Source organism: Amblyomma mixtum, chromosome 3, assembly GCF_055824585.1.
Source record: "Amblyomma mixtum isolate Tamu chromosome 3, ASM5582458v1, whole genome shotgun sequence".
Classification (NCBI taxonomy): domain Eukaryota; kingdom Metazoa; phylum Arthropoda; class Arachnida; order Ixodida; family Ixodidae; genus Amblyomma; species Amblyomma mixtum.
In genome coordinates this window covers 87,910,710-87,937,942 of record NC_143014.1, presented here as the reverse complement: position 1 = coordinate 87,937,942, position 27,233 = coordinate 87,910,710, and the positions used below count along the sequence as shown (strand labels likewise).

Genomic DNA, 27,233 nt, shown 5'->3' with positions numbered 1-27,233 from the left:
GGACATTTCATCATTTGTAGGACAACCTTTCTGGTCCTGTTAAAACCCAGAAATTAATTTCTATACTATACATTTCGTTCCAGGAAGCGGTATGGGACAGCTTGCCTTCGGATGCCCTTTGTTCATCAGACGCCCTTTTTAGTGAGGATGTAAGTTTGCATTTCCTTGTGTTTGGTGCATGATAGTTCCACTGCAATTTCAGTGGAAACGAAATTCTAGTGGCCCATGTACTGTGCAATGTCAGTGCACGTTAATGAACCCCAGGTGGTCGAAATTTCGGGGGCCCTTCACCACGACACCCCTCATAGCTTCAGTCTCTTTAGGACGTTAAACCTCCATAAACCATAAACGTTTTTGCCTTTGTCATTCCTTTAATGTTTTGTTTTAAGAGTTTGTTTTCTCGTAGCATGTCACCTAGAGCTGTGCGCTTGGTGGCTATAGTTGATATCAATCTTTTATGCATGCCAGACCCAATATTGGCTATGTTGGTAGCTTGGCGGATGGTTAAATCAACCTGGACGTGCTGTTACAGATCCACTGTCTAGCAGCACTAACTGGAATAAAAACCACATTTTGTTGAGCCCTGTTGCTCACGCATGGCCTTTGTTTTCTTAACTTTTTCTGTAGATCGACCTATCTTCAGCACTGAGGGACGGAACCTTTCCGAAGGAGTTGCTGAATTTAGCAGATGATTGTGGGTCTTCTGTGTGCGTCTGTGAACGCTATTCCAACTGGAAGTGAGTATTTTGTATTTATATATGCTTACATGCACTCACTAGGGGGTTAATGCCACACAGCTGCACATGGGCAGTTACACTACCTATAGGCTGCACTTAGACAGGAGAAAAACATTTGTGCCATGACATTTTTTTTCGTAGGTAATTTCTATTTACAGAAACTGAATACCTATTTCTCAATATTCTTGCTGTAGTGATCTTGCAGTCACAATAACATCAGGTTCCATCTTTACAGTGTGAACTCAAAAGTGCATGGCCTCGTGTATCGTTAGCATGTCCTAATGAAGACAGCTTCTAATGGAGGTGTTACACAGTAGCAACAACACTTGTAAGGACAGGAAAGGAGGAAAAGCAACAACCTTGAAAATTGCAGTGTTGTTCTTTTTCCTTTCCTTTCTTTACAGCAATAACTGTGTTATTGACATATTGGCAAGGTCCCTGGGAAAGCTCCGTAGTAGTCATTAAACATGTGCATAATTTTGTGACAGAGCTTTGGTCCTTGCCTGATGTGTCCACGCTATGGCTCTTTATCAGCTTGGGGGAAGAATTTTGGGGAAAAGCCTGAAACACATGGTGCTAGATGTGGCTCAGGTGACAGCTTGCTGCTTCAACCTAAAATGAGTTTGGGAAGTAGTGCTCATTCAGATGCTGATAGAAGCAATGTGTAGCACAGTGCACATGAGGATCGCACCACATTGTGTAGTTGTCAGCGTACGTGGCATGTGCGTTTCTTTTTACCTTTTGTTTAGTTCTCATTCATTTCTAAATGCTGACTGAACGCTTGCTATAAAGTAGGCTCTCTGCAAAGAGATGCAGCTCATCTGCATCTGTTAGGGGACTCTTTTTTTTTTAATAAGATAAACAGCGAGATGCTACCCAGTATTGGTGGTGACATGCTGTCGTTTGATGTTGTGATGCGAATTTTGGCACAGGTTATTGCTATCTCTCTGAAGATTGAAAAGTACTATAACAGCGCTTCTGTCCTGTCTTACCGCAGTTTGAATTTTCCCTGAATGAAGCAGCAAGACTTACTTTTACCATATCCTATAGCGCCAAAAGCATTACAGCAGGAGAGTAGGCTAACGAAAATAATGCCAAACAAGACATAAAAATGACTTCAGCGCAGAAAAAAAAAAACAAGGCAAAAGACAGAGCCAAGACAAGGGCAAATGCTTGTCTATATGTCTGCTCTATCCTTTTTTATGCTGTGGTCATCTTCTGTCATGCCGTACCTTCACGCTGAATTTGCCACAATTCCAAACAATGCCACTGGGAAACTATGAAAAAACAAAATGAAGCATTCACAAGTTCAGAACATGTTGTACGACCAGCATAAGACAGTACAATGCAAGGATAGCTCAAATAGTCACCCCCGCAGGGGCATCTGCTACCTGCAGATGTTGGTGAGTTGCAACACCACGGGTTCCTGAGCATCCGCAGGGACATTCCCGCAGGGGGATGATGGTGAGCAGTGCGTCACCACGGACCTGAGCACCCGCGCTTAGCCGTGCATGGCATCGCCGTGTCTGGGGAAAAGGGGATCCTGGTGGTTGAGCCGATGCCGAGCATTTGGACCTTTAAGGCCCCTCAGCGGAGGCAACACACCACTTTGGCCCCAGCTTCCTGTAGACGCCACCTCCGGCCTGACCCGACCGGGGGAAATCAGCAATCGCCTTTTCCTGTCCTCCTCTACATGTTTCACTTTCCTGTCTTCTTTCTCAATTTTCCTGTCTTCTCTCTTCTCAGCTTTTTTCACTTTTCATAGGCGGCTAGGGTTAATCTTGTGTGGTGTAACTACCCTGAGTTGCTCATATTTGGTTATAGCAGTGCTGTACAGCTGGCGTGGGCAGGACTTGTTTTTAATTACTGTCCCGTCCCCTAGTTGGGCTCCATGGTGGGTGGCTGGCACCATGGCCGAAGAACACATTTTTCTATGGCTGCTTCCTTAAAGGGGCACCGCGATGATTTCCTCAGTACCAGTTAATATCATTAAATAGATTCATCATGCTTTCCAGAGACCAGAGCAAAAAGAATTATTGAAATCGGAGCACGCAAACGAAAGTTATTCCACTCTGAAAATTCAAAATGAAAAGCTCAGGCGAAAACGCATTTCCCTCGCCCATTTCACTCACCCAGTACTGAGATTGGGCGCTACCAATCAGAACCGCGCACACGCAGCGGAAGCGTGCATGCAGTTGTTGCTTTGTCGGGGCTGTAGACAGCCACGCATTTTGACGTACTCAGGGCAGGGGTGAGGAATAACAAAGGAAGCTCCCAGAAGTTTCTTTTTTAGTCGGACTGGAAGGCTGTGGGCAGTAGCCCCCCTCCTCCCCAAACTCGACTCCCGTCTCTTGTCCGGCCTTTCTCTTCACAATTTTGGGCAAGGTGTGTCGACTAGCTTTTTTTTTCGCTGCCGTCTTGGTATGGTCACGGCCGGTCTCGACGCGCGCGCTTTCTGGTTTGAGCCAACGTTTTTTGAACAGCGCTGGTCGCCACGAAGGTTTGAAGTGGAATGGAAAGTGTCACCCCTAGCTGTATTCTTGTTAGTTTTCGTTCGCTTTCCCTGCTTCTTTCCAGTTTTTGTGGCATACGAAAAGCTTTCAGTACTCAGAGACATAATATTTCGGATCCATTTCGCAAGTATAAAGGAACAATATGCAAACTGGACGCCCAACCAATGAGAAAGGCAGCGCCCTATCTGGATGCCACCTCATTTCCGCTGCCGCAAATGGCCGCTGCGTTGCGACACCATCGGCTCGAAACAAGCATTTCTAGCGAAGATTAAAAATCAAATATTATGATTTCGGTGATCTCATTGCGCGTTCAAGACTCACAATGTCCCTTAATCTGCATACAAAGAATAAAGACCCCATGCTTTATCTACGTCACAGGGCACCTTTAATTTTGAATGATTGCCCTCTGCAAAGAGGGCAGACTGATGTAACCTCCCAGTTCTTTAACAAAAAGAAAACATCTTTCACAAAGTTCCGCATCATTCATAGCGAACAAAAAGAAAAACCAGCCACACTGATATCCCCTTTCATAGTCTCAAAAGTCCTCACAGATTCCTTGGGCCTGAAATACGAGGTGGCAAAATTGGCTAGTGGAGACCTCTTGCTTGAACTCCTTGACATCAGTCAAATATCGAAACTCGCAAACACTGAAACTTTCGGCGACATACCTGTCTCTGTGACACCACACAGATAGTTAAATACTGTATGTGGTGTAATCTCCGACGACTTTCTGCACTTGACAGAAGAAGAAATGTGAGGACTGTCCAATCAAAATGTAACCAATGTATACAGATTCAAAATATACAAAGAAAACAAAGAAATTCCGACAAAACACCTGGTCCTGACCTTTGCCTCCTGCACCCTGCCCGAGTCAGTTGAGGTAGGATACGCAAAAATCTCTGTCCGTCCATAGATACCTTACCCTCAATGCTGCTTCATATGCCAGAGGTTCGGCCTTGGCTCCCAAAGCTGCAGAGGCCGTGATACCTGTGCAAAATGCTCCTCAAATGATCATCAATCCACAGACTGCGATGCTGCGCCACACTGCGCAAACTGCGAAGGCGACCGCACCGCTTATTCAAGGTCATGTCCTGCATGGAAGAAAGAAAAGGAAATAATTGCAATAAAGACCAAAGAGAATATAACACTTAAAGAGCCAAGAAAGCGCTACACAATGACTCATGGCACATTCTTTTTCTCCGCAAATACAAATTTCGCTGATGTGGTGCGTGGGCACGGCACAGTACACCGGTCCTCGGCACCTGCCCAGCTCACACCCAGTGAGGCTGAGGCAGGGCCACCCGTGCCCCTGGTAGACGCAGTGACAGCTGCTATGCCACCCCCTAAAAAGGGCCCGCCGGCCGCCAAGTCAGCAACCCACAAAGCTTCTCCCGTACGGGAGAAGCCCACACCCCCTCTGCCCGTGGGCTCTCCGCGGAACTCCAGCGCCTCCATTGCAGCGATGGACACAAGTCAAAGTTCGCCGCAGCAATGGCGGGGCTCTCTTGAGCGCAAAAAAGTTCCAATAACGGGCCCCTAACAAAGAGGGCCCTAAGTTTTAAGTACATCCCTCCAAAACAATCATGGCGTTCCTTATCCACTGCAACTCCCGTGGAATAATGAAAAGCTAGTGATGCAACAGACCTTTTAAATTCTCTATCTCCCGTAGCACTGTGTCTACAGAAGACCAGCTTGTGACGTTTCAATAAAAATATTTTAAAAAAGTATGAAGTCTTTCGTCGTGACTGTGAGCAGGCTCTCTGGAGGCGTTGCTATTGTTGTCCAGAATGGTGTTGCAACCCGTGAAATCAGGCTCCAAACAAAATACCAATGACAACGTGTGGTGGCCTGCCGACGTCATGGGACTAGTGTCGTCTATTTTTCCGATTTTAGTTTCAGAGTCGATCCCTACGAAGACACCAATCGGCCCGCGAATTTTAAAAAACACGGTTTTTAAAAATTCATAATAAATTGCCGGCTCACTTCCGAAGACTCATACTTGATGTGAATGCTCTTAGCATCATTTCTAAGCATTGAAAACATTTACAAGCGACTTTTAATTCTTTGCATAGTCCCTTTAACTTTCCATCACCACCATCCAATCATTCCAACTAAACCATGCCGTTGGAAGCTGCACTTAGCGGACTGGCCACTGATTCGAGAAGAGGCCAGTCTCGAGAAAATATTTTTGGATAATCTTAGCACTGACGAACTAAATGAAAATTTTAGAACATGTATCATTGCATGTCTAACTATTCCACAGTCATCAGGAGTAGTACGACGAAATAACAAGCTTTGGTACACACAAGAATGCAGAGAAGCAAAAAAGACACAAAACAAAGAAAGCCTGGGGAATTTTTGCCCCACACATAAAAAACTCATAAATTTTAAAAAGGCGAGAGCAAAAGCATGGCACATCTGTCGCATTGCTGGAAAAACTGTCTTCCATAAATAGTTCAGTTACATCCAAAGAAATGTGGGAACAAGTTCGCAAACATTTCTCAAACATTTCCAGTTCACACTACACAGAAGCATTCTTAAAGTATAAAAACACAGCGAAGAAACTTCCAACAACTGGTAGCATAAATGAACCGTACAGTGGATTAATCACAATCCAGGAAATAAAGTTTTCTTGGCCGGAAAAAAGACTGCACCCGGCCCCGATAATATTGTTACGGTGCATAGTCGCGAGGCGAAGAGGACGTTTTGATGCTGGGCAGTTGACGACGATGAGGACGCTGCAGCTAGTGCTTGGGGTGACTTGGTTTGGTGTGCCTTCTGACTGCAGCCTTTCGTGCCTGCTGCTGAGCTAAACTCTGTAATATCTGGTGGAGGTTGTGCTGGGTATCGCACCAGGACCCTGCCCTGGACCTCCGCAGCGCTCGTCAGCTTGGAGCCATCATTATACCGTTCAACACACCTCCGGCCACAGCGTCACCACCGGCACCGACCGTTGTTGTGGCGCAGCCTCGCGACCTGGGCACCTTTTGTGGCACCGATGATGTCGATGTCGGAAGACTGCCTCGCCATGTATGAGTGTGTCAGTAAGCACAACTGCTGGGACGCAACCCTCATTCTTGCTAACATGATCTACTTGGCGGGCACGGTGTGTGTCTGGTTTTAGACGCATGAGGAAGACTTCACCTCTTGGGACAACTGTAAACAAAAGCTTTGGGACTCATTTGGCAAGCCAATTGGACGCAAGCTGGGCTCTAAAAAAAGACCTTGCTTCTTGAGCTCAGTCATCGACAGATTCATACCTCTCCTACATCCAGGACGTTCTCACTCTTTGCCGCAAAGTAGACAGTGCCATGTCAGAGACTGACAAGGTGGGCCACATCCTAAAAGGGATCGCTGATGATGCTTTTAACCTTTTCCTGTGCAAAGATTGCGCAACGGCCGACTCCGTCCTCCAGGTATGCCGGCAGTTTGAGCAAACAAAACACCGCCGTATTGCTTCTCATTTCGACCACCGTCCAAATACGGCGGTGACATCCTCCTGCGAAGACCTGCCAACACTGCAACAGCCATCCCATCCTGCCAGTCTGACCTGCCAATCTGACCCGAATTGTAAGCAGAGAACTGGAAGCTATGACTCCCGTCACCTTCACCCCTCAGCCGGCTGACGCTACGATTGCGCTGATCCAGGCCGTCGTTCGCCAGGAGTTTGCGAACGTGGGCCTCAATTCTGACCTGCCCTCTGCGTCACCCTGTTCGCCAACCACCGCTCCCCTGGTTGCTGCTGCTTCACCGACTCTGACCACACTGCCACGTTACCGCTACCGTAATTCTGCGTATTGGCGCACCTCGGACGACCGTCCAATCTGCTTCACCTGTTCGCGTGTCGCCCACTTTTCCAGCCACTGCCGCAGCCGTTGGTTTTTACCACCTCAACTTCGCTCTACTTACGATCGTCGTGCCGACTACGGACCTAGTTCTAATTATGATCGTCGTGGACCACGCCAGATGTCTTCCCGTGCTGAGTTTCCACACGTCTTCGACCCTCCGACCTTGCGAAGGTCCAGTCGCTCGCCTTCACCTCAGGTCCACCACTCCCGTTCACCGCAATTTCAATTTCAACGCACGTCCACTCCACCCTTACCTTGCTCTCACTCAGAAAACTAACCAATGCAGCTCCCAGAGGTGACGCTACATTGACGACCCGGCCCGAAAATCCTCTCCTGACCCTCGCTCCTCACCGCAGCCTTCTCGATATCTGCGTGGACAGTGCACCAGTTATCACTCTGATTCACTGGCACCAAATTTCTGTCTTGAGCTCCTCCTTTCGCCGTCGTCTGAAGAAGGTTGTGACACCTGCCGTTTCCTCAGCCGTTAGTGTCACCGACGGAAGTGCTGCTGCCGTTCTTGGACTGTGCACTGTGCGTGTTTGCATTGCCGGTTGTACTACACTTGTCCTGTTCACTGGCCTCGACCACTGCCCCCACGATGTGATCCTCAACATCAACTTTTTTAACTACACACGTGGCGCTAATTGATTGCTCCACTGGCCTTCTTCGTTTGTACCTGCAGCTTTGCTCTGAAAGCTCTGACACCAAGCCACCCCACTTACGTGCCGCTGAATTTACTTGCCTGCCGCGCGATGCTGTAGTCTATGTTGCAATGTCCCCGTTTCCCCCCATTCCCGATGGTGCCTATGTCACGTACCCAATCAAGGACGTTGTCCTCCAGCATAACGTCATCTTTCCACACGCAGTCCTGACCGTCACCGGCAACTGCACCTACCTTCAGATTCTGAACTTCAGTCTCTCTCGCCAGGTTTTACCATGTGGCATCGCACTCGCTGATCTGGTTCCTTTGGCCGAATGCACAGTTTCTGCTCTCACAGCTGAGCCTCACTCTGGTCTCCATGCCCTTCCCCGCTCGGCTGGTTCACGCCTGGACCCTATTTCTGCAATGGTCACAGCGGATTTGCCACCTGACCACGCCAGCACCCTCTGCGCCCTTTAGGTTCCTACAGTGACGTCTTCGATTTTGGGAATCGTCCTCTCGGCCAAAATGCTATCGTGACCCATCTCATCAAAACGGGCGATGTCAACCCTATACACAGAATGCCGTATGGTGTCTCTCTTCCTGAGCATCATGTCATCCAGACAGAGGTGGACAAGATGCTGGTGAACAACATTATTGAGGCTTTTAGCAGCCCTAGGGCGTCTCCTGTGGTGTTGCTCAAAAAGAAAGATGGCAGCTGGTGCTGCTGTGTCGATTATCGCCATCTTAATCAGGTAACAAAAGAAGATGTTTATCCTCTTCCTAGAATTGATGACGCACTCGACTGTCTACATGGTACCAGCTATTTTTCTTCTGTTGATCTCCGTTCAGGCTACTGGCAAATTGCTGTTGACGAACGTGATCGTGAAAAGACTGCCTCTGTCAGCCCCGATGGCCTGTACCAATTCAAAGTTATGCCTTTCGGCCTCTGCAACGCTCCTGCCACCTTCAAGCACATGATGGACTTGCTCCTGCATGGCTTCATATGGACGGCGTGCTTGTGCTACCTAGATGATGTTGTTTTCTCCCCCACGTTCGAAAGCCACCTACCCGTCTTGCTACCATCCTCGCTGTCTTCCGTCGCGTTGGTCTCCAACTGAACTTCAAGAAGTGCAGCTTCGGCCAGCGCCAAATTAAGGTCCTTGGCCACTTGGTTGATGCTTCTGGTTTTACACCAGTCCTGCCCTACCCTGACAAAGGTCGTGCCGTTTGTGAGTTCCCCACCCCCCATTCCTCAAGTGATGTGCTAAGTTTCCTCGGGCTGTGCTCGTACTTCCACCTATTTATCCCAAACTTCGCTGACACGGCCCGTCCCCTTACCACATTCTTGAAGAAGGATGTGCCTTTCTCCTGGGACCTTGACTTAGTTCACTCCTTCACGGCACTTGTTGCGGCCCTCACTGCTCCACCTCTGCTGGCCCATTTCGACCCATCTGCACCTACGGAACTTCGCACGGATGCCAGTGGCCATGGTATTGGTGCCATCCTTGCGCAGTGCCAACACAAGCACTTTCGTGTGATTGCCTACGCCAGCCGCCTGCTCTCTCCTTCCGAACCTAACTATTCCATTACGGAGCGGGAGTGCCTTGCACTTGTTTGGCGTTGACGAAATTCCGCCCTTATTTGTTTGGGAGGCCCTTCTGCATAGTTACGGACCACATGCCTTGCATTGACCCTACAGACCCTACAGGCCGTCTGGGTCGCTGGGCCTTGCACTTGCAAGAATACACATTTACTGTTGTCTACAAGTCCGGCCAGATGCACCAAGACACTGACTGTTTGTCCCGCCATCCTGTCGATCCTCCCGATTCCCACACGCGTGGTACCGACGATTGTGTTTTGTCTGTATCAGACTTTCTACACATCAGTGACGAGCAGTGCCGTGATCCATCTCTGCACCCCATAGTAGACCACCTCCGCAGCGACCCTTCCGATCCTGCTCTGCGCCGGTGCCTGCTGCATCACGATACTCTGTACCGACGCAATATGCACCCAGATGGCGCCGACCTCTTGCTCGTCATCCCGACCCATCTCTGCTCCACAGTACTTGCCCAACTTCATGACGCTCCTACTGCAGGGCACCTTGGCATGTCACGCACGTAAGGCAGCGTGCACAGGCAGTTCTTCTGGCCTGGCCTTTACAGCTCTGTCCGTGGGTATGTTGCTGCTTGCGATCGATGTCAGTGCCGGAAAACCCCCCCACTTCCGCCTAGTGGCCAGCTTCAGCCTATCGACATTTCGACTAACCCATTTTTCCGTGTTGGTCTCGACCTGCTTGGTTCTTTCCCCACTTCAACTTCCAGGAACAAGTGGATTGCCACTGCGACCGTTCACACTACCCGTTACACTATCACGTGCGCTATGCCTACCAGCTGTGCCTCCGATGTCGCCGACTTTCTTCTCCATGACATCGTCCTACTTTATGGCGCTCCTCGTCAACTGCTTACGGATCGTGGCCCCTGCTTTCTTTCTAAAGTACTCCACGACCTTCTGCGCTCATGCTCCATCCGCCACAAGTTCACGACGGCCTACCATCCTCAAACCAACGGCCTTACTGAGCGCCTTAACCGCACCCTGACGAACATGCTGTCTGTGTATGTCTCAGACCACCATTGTGACTGGGCCTACGATTCCACACGCCATGATACCACCAGATACTCCCCTTTCTACCTGCTCTTTGGCCGCAACCCGCTGCTCCCCATTTGTCAGCTTACTGCCTCATGGCCCTTCTACCAGCAGTTACGCTTGTGATGCCATTGCCCGTGCTGACGCTGCCCGCCAAATCGCTCGAGATCATCTCGACGCTTCACAACTCACTCAAAAATGTCGTTACGACCTTCATCACCCTGATGCCCACTACCCTCCCGGCTCCCTCGTACTCCTCTGGTTTTCTGCGTGCCGTGTGGGCCTGTGTGAGAAGCTGCTGCCTCGTTACATGGGTCCTTACCACGTCTTGAGGCAACTGAGCAATGTGACCTACGAAATCACGCCTCTGCACCCCCACACTCCTCCCGCGGCCCCCTCCACACAGCTCGTGCACGTCGCCTGTCTTAAGTCCTGCCATTCAAACCCACCACCTTAAGACGCCCAGGGACTGTGCTTCCTTCCGCAAGGCAGAGGGGGGTAGTGTTACGGTGCATAGTTGCGAGGCGAAGAGGACGTTGTTTTGACACTGGGCAGTTGACGACGATGAGAACGCTGCAGCTAGTGCTTGGGGTGACTCGGTTTGGTGTGCCTTCTGACTGCAGCCTGTCGCGCCTGCTGCTGAGCTAAACCCCATAATAATATTGCCACGTTTCCACAAGCAGCCGCTGGGCGGCTGCTCTTCGCAAGTCGCGTGCACCGGCGAGTAGAAGAAGCTCGGGCTTCTCTGGGTGCTCTTGGCTTGCTCTCTGGTGCCGTCCAGGTCAACACCCCATTAAAGCCTTTCGGTTACGAGCCCCAACGGCTACGTAACACTGGTGGAGGTGCATTCAAGATCCCATGTCCCGGACCTCTCCTCGCAGCGGTTCATAGAGTCCCAACTGACTCCCGCTGGTGTCTACGCCCGTACATCGCAGCAGCCGCTGCATTCACGGCCTCTCCCCAGAGTTCGGTCTCCTTCCCGACCGCCCCGTTGAGCTTCATCCCATGGTGCAGACGAGTTCCCCTCATCTAACCCTCCAGCAGCCCTGTGTGCCGACCAGTTTCCATGGCGCTCCTGCTGAAGACGTCGACAACTGGCTTGAGCAGTTCGAACGTGTGGCCAACTTTAATCAGTGGAGTTCTGCCATGAAGCTGCGCAATGTATACTTCGCGCTGGAAGACGGCGCCAAAACCTGGTACGAGAACCGGGTGACCGGTTTTCAAAGCTGGGATGCCTTCCGCCAGCAGCTGCGCGATACGTTTGCTGGCCCCGACCGCCACGATCGAGCGCGCCGCCTCCTGGAAGCCCGTATCCAAAAGCCCAACGAGAGCGTCGCCATGTTTGCTGAGGACGTGACCCGTCTTTGTCGGCGGGCTGATCCTGACATGACTGAGGCCGCGAAGTTGCGCCACCTGATGCAGGGGGTAAAAGAACATCTTTTTGCTGGTTTGGTCCGGAATCCCCCCCAGACCGTTGCCGACTTATCAGTGAAGCAACCCTCATTGAGCGAGCCCTGCAGCAACGTTCCCGACGTAACGAGTCTGCGTGCGTTCAGCCCTTCAGCTCAGTGGCCTCTTCGTGCAGCGCCAGTGAACATTCCTCTTTGCGAGAGTTGATCCGAGACATAGTTCGCGAGGAGCTCCGGAAACTCCACATCATCTCGCCTGATCCGACAGCCGCTGCCCTCACTGAAGTCGTGCGCGAGGAGATCCGGCAAGCGTTTGCACCACCTCATTGCTGCCAGAGCCACGCCCTCTGAGTTATGTAGCAGCTGTCCATCAGCCCGCGGTGCCTCCCACGCAGCCTCTCCCGTTCGACTCGCAGCTGCCGTCCGTTCTGCCGCCACCCTCCTACCAGGACTCGCCATGCCACCACCGGTCCGGAAAGCAGACATCTGGCGCACTCCTCGTCAGCGGCCGCTCTGCTTCCACTGCGGGGAAGCTGGCCACCTGAATCGGTGCTGCCCCTACAGTGAACTCGGGCTTCAGGGATTTTCGCGTGACGCCCCGCGCCCACGGTTTGGTGAGCGACCTCGGGAAATCGAGGAATACCTTGCTGCCCGGCAGACTTCGCCGAACGGCCGCCAACGATCACCTTCTCCCGTCCGCTACTCGTCACCTAGCCGTCGTACTTTCAGCGATACACTGAGGAGGCGGTCGCCAAGCCCACGCCGGGGAAACTGAAGGCGGCGACCTCAGGGGGGCAGGTTGCTGACAAACGAAACCGACGTCCCGAAGACCCCCCCCGTGACGACGCAGCGTGATTCCGTGACAGCGATGCCACCGCAGCGTGCTTCCGTGACTCCGAGCTTCCCTCATACCGATGACACAGCTAGCGCCGACCTTCCCGTGCTTGTTGACGGGCACCCAGTGACTGCTTTAGTAGATACAGGAGCAGACTTCTCAATAATCAGCAAGAATTTCGCGGATTGGCTCGCAAAAGTTAGGACTGAATGGCCTGGACCCCAAATTCGTACTGCTGGTGGCTACCTTATGACACCTTTAGGGCGTTGCACTGCACGAGTCACCATTGCCGACTCCGTGTTCGTTGCCGTTTTCGTTATTCTGCCTAACTGTTGCAAGGACCTCATACTCGGCCTTGACTTCTTACGACAGCATGGTGCCGTCATTAACGTTCCTCGTCGTTTGGTCATGTTTTCACTGCCTGCACCGACTTCCTCAGACGCCGAATGACGCCACGCACCTTAGCACATCCTTGACGCGGATGTAACCATGCCGCCGTGCTCATGTACCCTCGTTACCGTAAGGTGCGATGACCACTCCAGTGCTGCAGGGGTGGCCGAACAGAACACTGAGCTGCTGCTCCATCACGGCGTCTGTGTTGCCCGCGGTATCGTCCATCTAACCAACAGCCACGCGGATGTACTTCTTCCAAACTTCGGCACTGAACGATAATGCATCGCTAAAGGGACCACGGTTGCCTACTTGGAAGATATCGCCGAAACTTCTGACTGCGTCGCACTCTAGAACGGGACATCCGCCAGCCAAACGGCCCAATTCGCCCTCGATGTGAACCCCGCTCTAACACCAACTGAGAAGGATCGACTCGTTGGGCTGCTCTGTCAGTTTCAAGACTGTTTCTCGTCTGCCTCCGTGGTCAAGCAGACGCCCCTCACCAAGCACCGCATAATAACCGAGGAACGTATCCGACCAGTCCGACAGAACCCATACCGAGTGTCACCGCGGGAACGCGAAGTCATCGCTCAGCAGGTAGACGAAATGCTGAATGACGGTGTCATACAGCCATCGAGGAGTCCCTGGGCTTCACCTGTCGTCTTGGTTAAGAAGAAAGATGGCAGTCTGAGATTCTGTGTTGACTACCGCAAACTTAACCAGGTCACAAAAAAAGACATCTACCCGCTACTACGCATTGATGACTCCTTAGACCGGCTGCGCCATGCGCGCTACTTCTCCTCCTCGATCTCAAAAGCGGTTATTGGCAGATCGAAGTAGACGAATGGGATCGTGAGAAGACAGCGTTTGTCACGCCGGATGGACTTTACGAGTTCAAGGTCCTACCATTTGGATTGTGCTCTGCTCCAGCGACATTCCAGCGAATGATGGACGCAGTCTTATCCGGCCTTAAATGGCAAACTTGTCTAGTATATCTGGACGACGTTATTGTGTTTTCCCCAACGTTTGAGGAACACCTCCATCGTCTTTCCACCGTGCTACGGGCTATAAGATCTGCCGGCCTCACGTTAAAACCTGAAAACTTTGGTTATGAAGAGCTCCTGTTCCTGGGCCACGTCGTCAGCCGTCGAGGTGTTCAGCCCGATCCCCCCAAAACTGCAGCCATCGCCAACTTCCCTACTCCCTCTGACAAGAAGACAGTCCGGCGTTTCTTGGGACTCTGCGCCTATTACCGCCGATTCATTGCAAACTTTTCACGCATTGCTGCCCCGTTGAAGCGTCTCACCCGAGATGATGTCACCTTCGCCTGAACAGACGAACAGCAAAAGGCATTCGATGAATTACGGCACCGCTTGCAAACAACGCATGTGCTTGCCCACTTCGATGCCCATGCCGAGACCCTGGTTCACACGGATGCAAGCAATGTGGGCCTCGGCGCTGTTCTCGTACAGTGGCAGGATGGCGCTGAGCCAGTCATCGCGTACGCTAGCCGGACTTTGTCTCGTGCTGAATCCAATTATTCCACCACCAAGAAAGAATGCCTCGCTGTTGTTTGGGCAGTGATGAAATTTCACCCGTATCTTTATGGCCACCACTTCCAGGTCGTGAGCGACCATCATTCTCTTTGCTGGTTAACAAACTTGTGCGATCCCTCTGGACGCCTTGCACGTTGGAGTTTACGTCTACAGGAGTTCGACATGACCATCGTGTATAAGTCCGGGCGCCAGCACGACGACGCTGACTGCTTGTCCCGTTCGCCTATCCAGTCGGCGAACGAAGACGAAGATCCCGACTTCCCTCTTATCGCAACTGTTGACGCAGTCACTGTTTCGTAGCACCAACGTGAGGACCCGGGGCTCGCACCACTCATCGACTTCCTGAAAGCGCGTACTACGGAAGTACAGTCATGAAATTTATAAGCGTGAACACGGCAGCGTGTGCCAGGTAGCCTCGAGCCCTACTTGTGGCGATATGCGGCGGCCGCCTTCAAAAACAAAGTGGAAAGGGAGGTGTGTCCTTCAGCTTGCCGGAAGCAGGCATAACCCTTTCCACTTTGTTTATGAAGGCGGCCGCCGCATATCGCCAAAAGTAGGGCTGGAGGCTATCTGGCACACGCTGCCGTGTTCACACTCATAAATTTTATGACTGTACCCCGTCCCTTCGCCAGAACGCACTCCTCGTTTTGTGTCCTAAACGACGTGCTGTACAAGATCAACTTTTCTCCAACGGGAAGGGATTATCTCCTCGTCGTGCCAGAGACTCTCCACGACGAAGTCAGGCATGTCATGACGAGCCCACCGCCGGCCACCTCGGCTATGCTCGAACTTTGGCTCGCATTCAAACGTAACAATATACATAACAATATACATTACAAAATGCTGGCACATCTTTCCCAACCTTCTGTGGAAGCACTTTTGAAATTTTTTAACAAAATATGGGTACCCGGGAAGACTACTGGAAGCCTGGAAGAAAGCAGTCATACCATTCCTGAAACCTGGAAAACAACCAACATTTCCCAATTTCCCAGTAGTTACAAGCCAATAGCCCTTACCAGCTGCCTCGCCAAAACTTTTGAAAGTGTCCTGAATATGACTAACCTTTCTCCTTGAATCCAAACTTCTTAACATCCAACAGTGCAGTAAAAAAAGCGTGCTCAACAACAGATCATTTAGTCCTCCTCGAAAATACTGTCAGAGAAGCTTTTTTACTCAAACAGCACTGTCTTGCCATCTTTTTCGACCTCGAGAAGGCATACGACACAGCCGGGAGGTTCGGGATTCTTCGCGACCTAGCAGAGCTTGGCATCCGTGGCAGGATGTTAAACTGCCCTAATGGTTTCCTGTCCAACCGTTCCTTTCACATCGCCTCGGCTCAACCTTCTCAAGAAACTTTGTTCAAGAAAATGGAGTACCTCGGGGTGTATTTTAAGCACAACGCTCTTTGTTATAAAAATTAATTTCATAGTTCAAGTAATCTCAAAGTCCATTATGTATTCAGTCTATACGATCTTCAAATAGCCTGCACATCCTTAAACCTAGTAACTTGTGAGAGACAAATACAGCTGACAATGAATAAACTAGTGCCTGTGCAGATCGGAATGGTTTCCAGTTTTCCACGCAGAAAACAATGGCCATTCTTGTCTCGCTCAAACGAGGCCTGCAAGCAGACCCATTCATACACCTGAACGAAACACAGCTACATGTAAAAAATGAACACAAATTTCTAGGCGTAACCTTTGACAAAAAACTCACTTTCCTGCCTCATATAAGTGCAACAAAAAAGAAAGCCTCCCGATCCTTTAATATACTCAAAGTACTGTCATGAAAACATTGGGGGGCCGACAGGACATGTCTTTTACAAATTTACCGCTCTGTAGTGCGCTCTACCCTTGATTATGGATGTACAGTGTATGGGTCAGCGAGACCATCATACCTTAAACGACTGGATCCAGTACATAATTTAGGTTTGCGTCTCTCCACTAGTGCTTACAGGGCATCGCCCATAAACAGTCTTTATGTAGAAACCAACGAACCATGCTCACATGCTCGTACATTTTGAACATCCATTCACTGCAAAAGCATATATGTTACCACATCACTACAAAATGCCCATCTAGAACACTAACAACAAACCGCTAGCTATCAAGCCACTCCTCATACGTTGTGAAGAGATGTGCCAAAACCTTGGTATACTAGATACATTACCTGGCATTGCTCGAAGACGAGATTCATTGTTTCCATGGTACAATTTTCCTGCAATCTGTGATTTCACTCTTGTACAGTTCCGTAAAAAACAAACTCCACAACAACATGTAATACAAGAATTTCTTGCATCATCATCATCATCAGCCTGACTACGCCCATTGCAGGGCAGAGGCCTCCACGTGTCTCCAATTAACCCCTGTCCTTTGCCAGTTGTGGCCACCGTATCCCCGCAGACTTCTTAATCTCATCCGCCCCCTGCTATGCTTGCCTTCTCTTGGAATCCACTCCATTACCATTAAAGGTGCACTGAAGAGGAATCTGAACTCCTTTTTTTGCCGCGGGAACTCGATCTACTTGTTCCGAGCATTCTTAGAAACTTCGACTTATTGTCCTGTGTGGTCGATTTCCCTAATTAAATCGAATGAACATCCGGCTCCCACCTTTATTTTTTTAATTCTCCCCGTACGGTGGGCGGAGTCGACCAGCGCGTGGAGTGCCTTTCACCCAGCTCCGTGAAGGCTTTGCTTTCACTTTATTTTGTTTTTTAGGTTTCCGTGAATAAATAGTTTCATTCGCAGATAATATAGCCGCAAAATAAGCCCGCAGAAATAAAAATACGCGCGGACTATTTGCTTCTACGGATTACTACATATTACTCCGCCGATGGCAGAGCGGCAAGCCGCCACAGGACTGGGTGAAAGGCACTCCACGCGTTGGTCGACTCCGCCCACCGTACGGGGGAGAATTAAAAAAAAAAAAGGCGGGAGCCGGACGTTAATTCGATTTAATTAGGGAAATCGGCCACACAGAGCAATAAATCGAGGTTTCTAAGAATGCTCGGAACGTGTAGATTGAGTTCCCGCGTCAAAAAGACGAGTTCAGATTCCTCTTCACTGCACCTTTAAGGACCTGCGGTTATCCTGCCTTCGCATTACATGCCCTGCCCAAGCCCATTTCTTCCTCTTGATTTCGACTTGAATGTCATTAACCCGCGTTTGTTCCCTCCCCCTCTCCGTCCGCTTCTGATCCCTTAACGTTACACCTATCGTTTTTCTTTCCATAGCTCGCTGCGTTGTCCTTAACTTAAGCTGAACCCTCATGCACTTGAGGGAAAATACAGTACTTTCACTGCTTTTTATAGAGATGGCTCAAAAACAGATGTTTACGTAGGAAGCGCAGTGGTGCGAGGGAAATTGGAGGAAACAGAGAGACTTCCACAGTGCGCATCCATCTTCACTGCAGAATGTTACACAGTCTGTGTGGCCATAGAAAAAATATTAAACGCGAGCTTCACGTACAATATTATTTCAACAGACTCCTTAAGTGTACTTACAGCTCTCCACTCTAGAAATGCAATCACCCTTCTACTTGGGGACATCATACACAACATAGTAACTGCCACAGCTCAAGGACAAAACATAAGTGTGCTGGGTCCCGAGTCATGTCAGAATAAAAGGCAACGTAATTGCAGATTTGTGCGCTGCTCAAGCTCAAGGAAATAAAGTGGATATGCCCTCTGAGGATTGCATGAACCTAGTACATCTTAAATTAAGGAAGAAATGGCAGTCGGCTTGGAAAAACCAACTAAATAACAAACTACACCTGGTAAAGCCAGTTTTAGATGAATGGAAGTCGTGTGTACTCCAGGAACGTTTTAAGGAAGTAATTCTGTGCCGATTACCTGTAGCCTGTTTGTTGAAAATGTGGAGACAAACTAACAGTTAATCATATGTTATACTCATACACAGAAGTAAAAACTAAGGAAAAAGCATTTTACTCAGTTTTATAATGAACAACTTCCTTTACACCCAATGTTACTCTTAGGTGAAGGTGTAATAGTTAACAGGTCTTGTGTGTTTTTTTAAGCAAAGCAAGTTTTCTCAAGAAACTTTAAATTTTTACACACTGTGTTGCTTCATTTTGCCGTACACCTCTGCCACCTTCTCATTTCTGAGAAGGCGGAGGTTTTTATCTGATTGGTTGGGAGGCTCAACATCCTTGCCCAGCCAAGGATGGCTGCTGAGGCTACCCGACCTTATCAAAGCTTCTGCTATTAGCCAGTTATAAAATTCCTCTCCTCACTCATCGCTAAGTTATATAAACCAATGTTTTAGTCCCTCTACACCGCCAATGGTTTTAATATTTGCATAAAATTCAGCAAAAACAATTTCCCTATACCTTGAGCTTGGCGCATGATGGCCTTATTTGCCTATGTGCCATAAAACCTAACAACACAACACACTCGAATAGTCATAATTTATTGATAAGCTGAGTGAAGCAGCCACCATCAGCTGAGACACATAGCTGGTAGTGTATCCCGCTCAGATATTGTTTCTATGAGGAAAGGGAATTTTAAGTGATTTGTCCAACATATTATTTCTCTAATTTTACTTTTGTGGTCCCTCCTCCTTGAGATGATAAGGGGGGCCTTATATATATTTAGATTTATCAATACAGGTTAGGCCGCAGCGATGGCTCAGTGTTTATGGTGCACGACTGCTGACTCAAAATACTCGGGTTCGATCCTGGCCGCGGCGGGCGTATTTTGATGGAGGCGAAGTGCTGGAGGCGAAGTGCTGGAGGCCCGTGTACTGTGCTATGTCAGTGCATATTAAAGAACTTCAGGTGGTTGAATTTTGTGGAGCTCTCCACTACGGCGTCCCTCGTTGCCTGACTTGCTTTCGGATACAAACTAAACTAATCTTTACATGTTTGGTTTTTACAAACTGCATGCATAAGTTTTAGCTTTAAGTTTAAGGTTAAGTTCCACTGCTTGTTCCACCTTTGTGCCACTAGCTCCCCAGAAATATTGCTTTTTTATAAATCTGGTGGCGTACGGTTCTGTACACCCTCATTTTTATTGATGAGGCGTTACTGATGTGAGTCACAGAAGGTGTCTGCATACTCTAATTGCAGTCCTACTATCTATCAATACACCACCTGCTTTAGTATGTGAAGGTTCTGAATGAAGTATGAAGGTTCTGAATAATCATTAAGAAATACTGGCAGTTTTGATGGTGATGATTTAAAAAGAAAAAATCTTTTGAAAGTTGAACAATTATGTGACTAGGTACTCTGAGTTTTTTTTTTTTTTAAGGGGTGTGCGAATATTCGAACGTTTAGAATATCAAAGCAAAAAATGCGGTATTCGATTTGAGCTTCAAAGCGAATAGCAATATTCGAAAACATCGAATATTTTCGAAATCCGAGAATTCAGGAAAATAAACTGCCGGAAGCAGCACTCGATGATCATATGCACGCTCTGACGCGCGCGATAGCACCTCTCTGGATGTCGGCACGCGTCATGCATACGGTGACGCGGCCGCGTCCATAAACTCGTCTTCGACACACGGCTTAGCACGGTTCGCCACGCCTCCGAGGAGCGCGCGTGATATGGGACAAACACCAGATGTGAAAGCGAACACGCAGCGACAGGAACTGCGCTGCGCTTACCGCACGGAGGACCGAAAGTCGAAGATGACGAAAAAGATAATGCAGAACTACCAACATGAACGCTGCGAACGTCCCGTCGGCGGTGGCTTTCGTATCGTATTAGCGGTGTCGCCGGACACCCAAATTCGAAGCCGGCGATATCTTGTTTGCACCCTTCGACGGTGGTAATTAGATGAGATGTGAAACGCCAGTTATTTTAAGCACCGCGAAGCGTTTTGACGCAGGTGTACATCTTCGCTTCGAAGAAGAGTGCCGCCATTTTTTTGAACTCGCATCTTGGCATAGGCGGTGTCGCCGGACACCGAACTTCGAAGCCGGCGATACCTTACTGTTTGCACCCTTCGACGGTAGAAGTTATATGATATGTGAAACCTCAGTTATTTTAAGCACCGCGATGGTAAGGCCAGCACCGCGAAGCGTTTTGACGCAGGTGTACACTTTCGCTTCGAAGAAGAGTGCCGCCATTTTCTTTCACCCACATCTTGGCGTGGGGTACGCCGTCCTCACGCCTCTGCGCTCCATTTTTGTATATTAAGATGAAAGTACTCGCCTCGGAAGCATATGTGAAACCTTCTCTCTCCAAGGATAGGTGCACCCCGAGCCTTTTGCGTAGCGGCGCACGTGCGTTGGGAAGAGGGCATGTTCGCATCTCCTGGTGCTGGCTCTTGCCGATGACGCGTCTCCGTCCGGAGCTCCGCAAGCTGCGAGGTTGGTCTACGCAAGCACACCCCAGAAATCTCGGGTTCCGCGTCCTCTTAACTGGTGCTGCGTTACAGTTCCGGCACGTGCACGGTGCTGTCGCTGATTTCTTCCGACTTTCGCGTAAGGAACGACTTCGGCCATAGCTTCCTCCGGCCGTGGTACGAACGCGCGATCACGCGTGCGCAGTGCGGTCACGTGACAGCTTCTCCCCGGCAGTGGTACGAACGCGCGGTCACGCGTGCGCAGTGCGGTCGCGTGACCGTACGCCGCGTCCTAGAATTTGTGGCGCTGCGGTCGCGTGACTGTAGGCCGCGTCCTAGAATTTGTGGCGCTGCGGTCGCGTGACCGTAGGCCGTGTCCTAGAATTTGTGGAGTCACGTGCGACGCGCCCGAAAATTCAACCACGATTGTACACTAACTCAGTGGGATGCGTGACTCAGTGCCGCGCGAGCCTGGAGTATGAATCTTGTATGAAATTTGAGTGTGCAAAACATGTTTGCAGTCTCATGTAACAAATGGCATGACAAGGGCTTGAGGCTATGATGCTTAGTGCACTTTGACTTGCCTCTGATTTAACATTGGCTAATCCAAATCTGAAAGCTTTTATGTTCAAAATTTTATTTTAGTTCCCTTTTGAATTCTACAGGCCTCATATTTTGGCATATTCTATTCAGAATAGCTCTAAAGAATTGCTTTTTTTTTAGTACTGTTGTGTTTCCAGTCCGGTTATTTCACTAGAGAGCAAACTGCCCAAATATTTAAAATTTTTAATTTTCTCGATTATTTTATTGATTACGCACACATTATTCAGTTATGTTATTTTGTATTTTTTCTCCTCATTCTAGAGACTTGTTTCTGGAGTTTTAAGGAAAATTGGCAGCGGGGTTTTTTTTTCTTTGATTTCTTAAACACACTACTATATTCTAAAATGTCAGATCTAGGGCAATAGTTCCTGTACTTCCCTATATTATAGAACAATGAAAGCCGGTACACTCTTTTAGCACCACGACGCTTATTTTTAGATTCAAGGCACATGGTAACTAGTGCTAAAGACACGGACAAACTAACGTTTGTGGTGTCAGTCTCTCTTCTGTCCTTGTTTTTAGCACTAGGTACAATGTGCCTTGAATCTAAAAATCATTAACTAGCCCAGCTTTCCGCTTTAGACGCTGATCTTTTGTGAAAATTTGAGAGATGTTTTATATTTGCGGAGAAAAAAATTCTTGGAAATAGCCTCATTAGAGAAGTGGTTTTCGAAATTTTTTATAGTGAGCGACAACTTCTTCACAACGACAGAAATAAGCCTCGCATATTTTTTCTTGCCTGTACTTTTAGTGCGCAAAATATATTCATCATGGCTTTCGCGTCTCGACTCTTACATCATTGCAAATTTGCGAAATTGAGCTGTGCGTGAAAGTGCTGCCTCTGCCGCGACGTCATTTAGTTTTTTTTCTCCTGAAATATTAGCATTCTCACGAAACAAAATTCACTGTTGGCCTACTGAATAATGTGTGCGTAATACATAAAATAATCAAGAAAATTAAAAATTTGAAATATTTGGGTAGTTTGATCTCTCGTGGAATCACCCAGTCCCAAACTATTTGCTTCAATTTGAAAATATTCACTTCGCTTTGATACTCTTTGAACAAACTAACTGTATGCTTCAAAGTGAAAACTTGCTATTCGCACATGCTTACTTTGTTCTCAACTCCAATGTGCATCTTTTTGGTAAATGACATGTGTTAGCTTTTGTCTGCATTTAAGCCCAGAATCCATGTATTACACCATGAGGTGACATGATCAAGATCGTGGTGGTTGCAGGTCACTATCTGTACTGATCGGTCAGTATATTATGCAGTCATCTGCACATACCTAGTCTGATAGTGGAAGATATATTAGCTGTTATGTCATCAACAAATATTGTGAATAATAACTGCCCCTAATTCGAGAATTCTCGAAGTTATGCCTACAAATCCAGATCGTTTACCCCCTAAGAAAACTCATTGTTTTCTCTTAGCGAGAGACTCTTCAGACCTCTTCAGAATATTTCAATCAATGCGTTCAGAAGACAGTTTGTTTTTTTAATAATTGATGCAGAACAGAAATGAGTTACTTTTTAACTATGAATGTAGTGTCAGTGCATGGGCGGTTGTCAGCTGGGGTAGCAAGGACATGAAAAAGCTCTACTATAATTAAGTGCTACATGAAGCACCTTTACAAAAGGTGTGTTGGTTTGGGAGGAAAAAATTGTTAGCTTCTGGATTCTTGATCACATTACTTGTACACAATATGTTCGAGCATCCTACATTATATACAGTACAGTGAAATCAGCCTTTAATTGGCTGTTACGGACTTTGATTCACTTTCGTAACAGGGTACTATAAAAGTCGCTTTCCATTCCTTGGGAAGAATTCCAGTTTCAAATAACTTAAAACACATTATGTGTATGTATCGAGACAGAATAAGGGGCTTTCAGTACTTTGGGCGTACCTGATCTATTGTCTCATCGATTCAGGCATCAAATAAGTACAAACAAGTGCTTTAAATTTGAAATGAATTGCTAGTGAATTTTACTGGTCAGCTGGCAGTTGCATTCTCAGCAACCTTAATTAGAATCCTTTGCTCTTGGGTTCTACTTTCTTTTTTGTTCTTGAATTTGAGGGGTAGAATCGGGTGCTGTATTTTTAGCTGTAAAAAATAAAGGGTAGAATTGAGCTTTTCCAGACGCTGTTCTGCTACTGACACTGCATGATTGCTGCAACCTGCAGGTAGTTGGTTATGCAACAGCAACTACTTCAGTGAGCATAGCATAGCAGTGCAGTCCTAAGCAGCACGTTTGGTATCACAGGGCACTGGAGCCAGAGGCGGACCAGCAGGAGCTGCTGTGCTGGCAAGTGGTGAAGCAGGCACTGCACCGCAAGTACCAGAGGGCGGGCCTTGGAAGCGAGGCAGTGCCCCCACTGCAGGATGACCAGCCTCTCCCTTCGGACGCTGAGGTGCGTGCCATGGTGTCACGCCTGCGCCGCAGGGACCCCCAACACCTACTCCAGTGCCTCAAGTACCAGGCGCAGCTGTTTGTGGTTGAGTCACGCCTGCGCATGCTTCGTCAGCTCGTGGCTGGTCCCCGTCTCGAGGACGCCCTGGTGGCCGAGTATGCAAAGCTGCGGCTCGCCTGGGAGGGACTGGACCCCCTGCTTGAGGAACTGGTATGCTTGACTTGGCACATGGGGTGGGCTTTGGTTTCCCCCATGTCGTGAGGGCGTGCTAGAGCTTCATTTCTATGTCCAAGGGTGAAGAATCAGTGTCTGAGACATAGTACATATTGTGCCCATTGTTTACTCAAGGTTGGTGGCTCTGCTGTTACTTGCTGACACTTGAGATATTGCATACCTGGACACAGATTGCTGCAACAACCGCATTGAAACTACGGAATCTTTTATCTTTGGGAGACGGACTAATGCGCTTCACACCCAGCTGAGAGTGCCAGGCCCTGTGTACCCTACTTCAGTCAGCGTGTGAAGAAAGTGTGTCGCACAGCACACAGAGGCAGTTGCTCCGTGCATTGCGCTACGAGTCACTAAGGGCTCCCCGACACCTGCGTGGACAGTTGCTTGTCCAACGCCCAGGGGTCTACAAAAGGTGGAATGCTTCTCCCACAGGAGCTTGGGGCCTCATGGAGCTGGCAAACCACTGAACATCTACAAAGAAGCAGCTTGGCTTTTGCACGGTGGGACAGTCATTTGGCTGCACTAGAGGCAAACAAAATCTAGGAAGCAGATCATCACCACTAGCCGAGCATGGTGGTTCACACACAATGTTGATCTTTCTGCGGTAGGGGCCAAGACTGGCCAGCAAACAGGTCTTTGTTGCCTGTTTAAGATTTCATAGATTTTGCAGTCTTCATATGGTGGTTGTCATAGTGGAGCACTGACATACAGTGGAACCTCGATTATACGTCCCCCGGTCATGCGACGACCCGCATTTTACGACGAATTTTTGCGGTCCCGGCAAAACCCCCATAGAGACAATGCATTAAAAACCTCGGTTATACGACGCAAATTTTAGAAGGACCCCGCTTCGTACGACGGCTGGCTCGTACCGTCCGTCAAAAAAGGCCGTCAGCAAACGCAGGCCGGGATGTACCGTATTTTCGCGATTCTAAGCACCCCCCCCCCCCTATTTTCGGAAAAAAATTTATGAAAAAAAAAAAAACTGCATGCGAATCTAAGCACCCCCGTTTTTGCGCGGAAGAGAGCGTTGCCGAGGCCGCCAAGTGCACTTGCTCTCTTTTTGGTCGAGCCTGTGCAGTCGGAGTCCCAAGGAGGCGCGGCCTGCGTGTTGTCGTTGCGACTGAGAGAAGGATGAAAAGGAAAGCGCACGGGCCCGCCTACTGGCGTGAGCCAAGCCACCACCGCTGCCGAGGAGAGTTAAAAGATCAGAGGAAAGATAAAGAGAAAAGATAAGACGGCGTCCCAGCAACAGATGCGTCTGCAGGAGCCGACGCTGATGAAAAAACAGATAAGCGGGCGAGGCCGCGCTCGCCCAAGTGAGGACAGCGGCGTCCACGGCGCTTTTTGTAATGGAAGTAATGGATGCTTGTGCCCCACGATAAAACTTCGGAAGTGGACAACGATGCAGAGGTTTGCGCTCCCATTCCTAGTTACGCGGACGTGTTGCAGAGCGTCGACAACATCCGGCGCTTTGCTTGCGCGCGCGACGATGTTGGCGACCTACTGCCAGACGTGGCAGCCCTTGAAAGAAAGTTGATGCGCCGAGGTTGGGCAAAGGTGCAAAAAAAAAAAATTACCGATTTTTTTAAACGGTAATAAAGATTTTTTTGCAAATCTGTTTCAAACAAATGCTGGGTTTTGTCTTTTTTAATCTGATTGGCGTACTTGCCGCGGGCTTGAAGCCGGTCAACAGTTTTCGGCGCAAGGCCGAGCGCCACTGGCCGCATTATTTGATTTTCGATTATACGACACCCGGATTATACGACGGTTTCGCGCGGTCCCCTGAACGTCGTATAATCGAGGTTCCACTGTATCTGTGGTTGTACTCTGTGAGAAGTTTTTCACAAATTGTGGGCTAATGTCAGTATGAAGCATTAACTGTATACAGCAGCTATTCTGGTTTGATTTCAATCGTATTTTTTCTTATCTGTTTTATAATTAACTCACTGGGCTCTCTCAGCTTGACATTGCAAGCTGAATGTGAGACGCGAAACCCATAATAACGCCTTTTTTTTCCTTTTTTTATTTATTTATTAAGTATTGCCAACTGCCTCTTGGCATTCAAAGCAGGAGTGGATACATTATTCTTGAAGCATTACCAAGTTGCATTTAACAGCAGCAAGGAAACACAAAACATGTGATTGACAATTAGCAATGGGGATTGCGCACAATCAACAAAGAGAAAAAGAATCTACTCTTAGGAAGGCCGAACGCAAAGCAAAAGGTGTTGCAAAGAAATACTTGCTGCATCGTAGATAAGGTGACACGGCCGTTACAAAAGATTCAACAGAAGGCATGTTAGCAACTCCATAGTGTAAGGCATTCCACTCGGCTGTGGTTCTAGGAAAGAATGAAAAGCGGTAGCGTTAGTTTTAACGTATGGCATTATGATTGTCCTCCTGTGCTTGCCTCTTGTTTCCTGGTTTTGTTGAAATGCATGTAAGTGTGAAATTTGATTTTCACATGGTTATTGACGATGCTGTACATCATTTGTAGGCAGTATAGTTTGCGGCGCATTTCTAGTGTTGGGAGCCCAGCTCATATTCTGAGGTCTGAAACAGAGATGACCAGATCCCTTTCCTTTGTGCTGACTAAGCACATCCAGTTGTGCATTGATGTCTTTGCATGGTGTAAACTGTAAGTGCAGTTTTAAATAGGCTCTCTGAGTTGGCATATATCCAGAAACACTGCTGGCGAATGGTGGCACCGGAAAGCACTTTCTTCCAAGTTAAGCAGGCAGAACGGGAAAAAAAGGCCACAATGGGCGTCATCATTGTTACTACCGTAACTTTCTGCGGACCCTTGTACAGTCAAACCTCGATACAGTAGTCATGCTTGCAGCCTGTGTTTCAGCAACCCAAATAAAGTTAGATTGTCTAACGCTTAACGCTCCTGGTTGATGGCACGTTGTAAATACGGTAGAATTTCATGATTCGATAGTGGTTGATCAGAATTTTGTGATGATATGAATTTTAAGATGTCCTGGTCAGAGTGCGTTATATACAGTATGTTACGATTTGGAATGATATAAACAATTTCTGAACCCGTGGTGGATGATACAAACACACGAATCACCAGGCACCTGCTAGCTGGCACCCGGCGATC

At 48.5% G+C, this 27,233-nt stretch overlaps 2 protein-coding genes across 8 annotated transcripts in view; one reads left to right on the top strand and one right to left on the bottom strand.

Annotated features, from left to right (window-relative positions):
* Window positions 1-21,099, bottom strand: part of LOC149350849 (uncharacterized) — a 43,737-nt gene extending 22,638 nt beyond the window's left edge. The window contains exons 1-2 of the mRNA XM_089580029.1: window positions 20,747-21,099; window positions 4,173-4,341 (exon numbers count right to left, since the gene is read on the bottom strand). The gene's annotated coding sequence lies outside the window, so the exon portion shown is untranslated. The remainder of the gene's footprint in view (window positions 1-4,172; window positions 4,342-20,746) is intronic.
* Window positions 1-27,233, top strand: part of LOC149350847 (uncharacterized) — a 145,012-nt gene that overhangs the window by 10,699 nt on the left and 107,080 nt on the right. For 5 of the 7 annotated variants that reach the window (XM_089580038.1, XM_089580039.1, XM_089580035.1 and 2 more), the window contains exons 4-6: window positions 84-149; window positions 628-737; window positions 23,747-24,104. In XM_089580038.1, coding sequence (XP_089436164.1) covers window positions 84-149; window positions 628-737; window positions 23,747-24,104 — 534 coding nt within the window. The remainder of the gene's footprint in view (window positions 1-83; window positions 150-627; window positions 738-23,746; window positions 24,105-27,233) is intronic. The other 2 variants (XM_089580040.1, XM_089580036.1) reach the window with 1 other exon arrangement.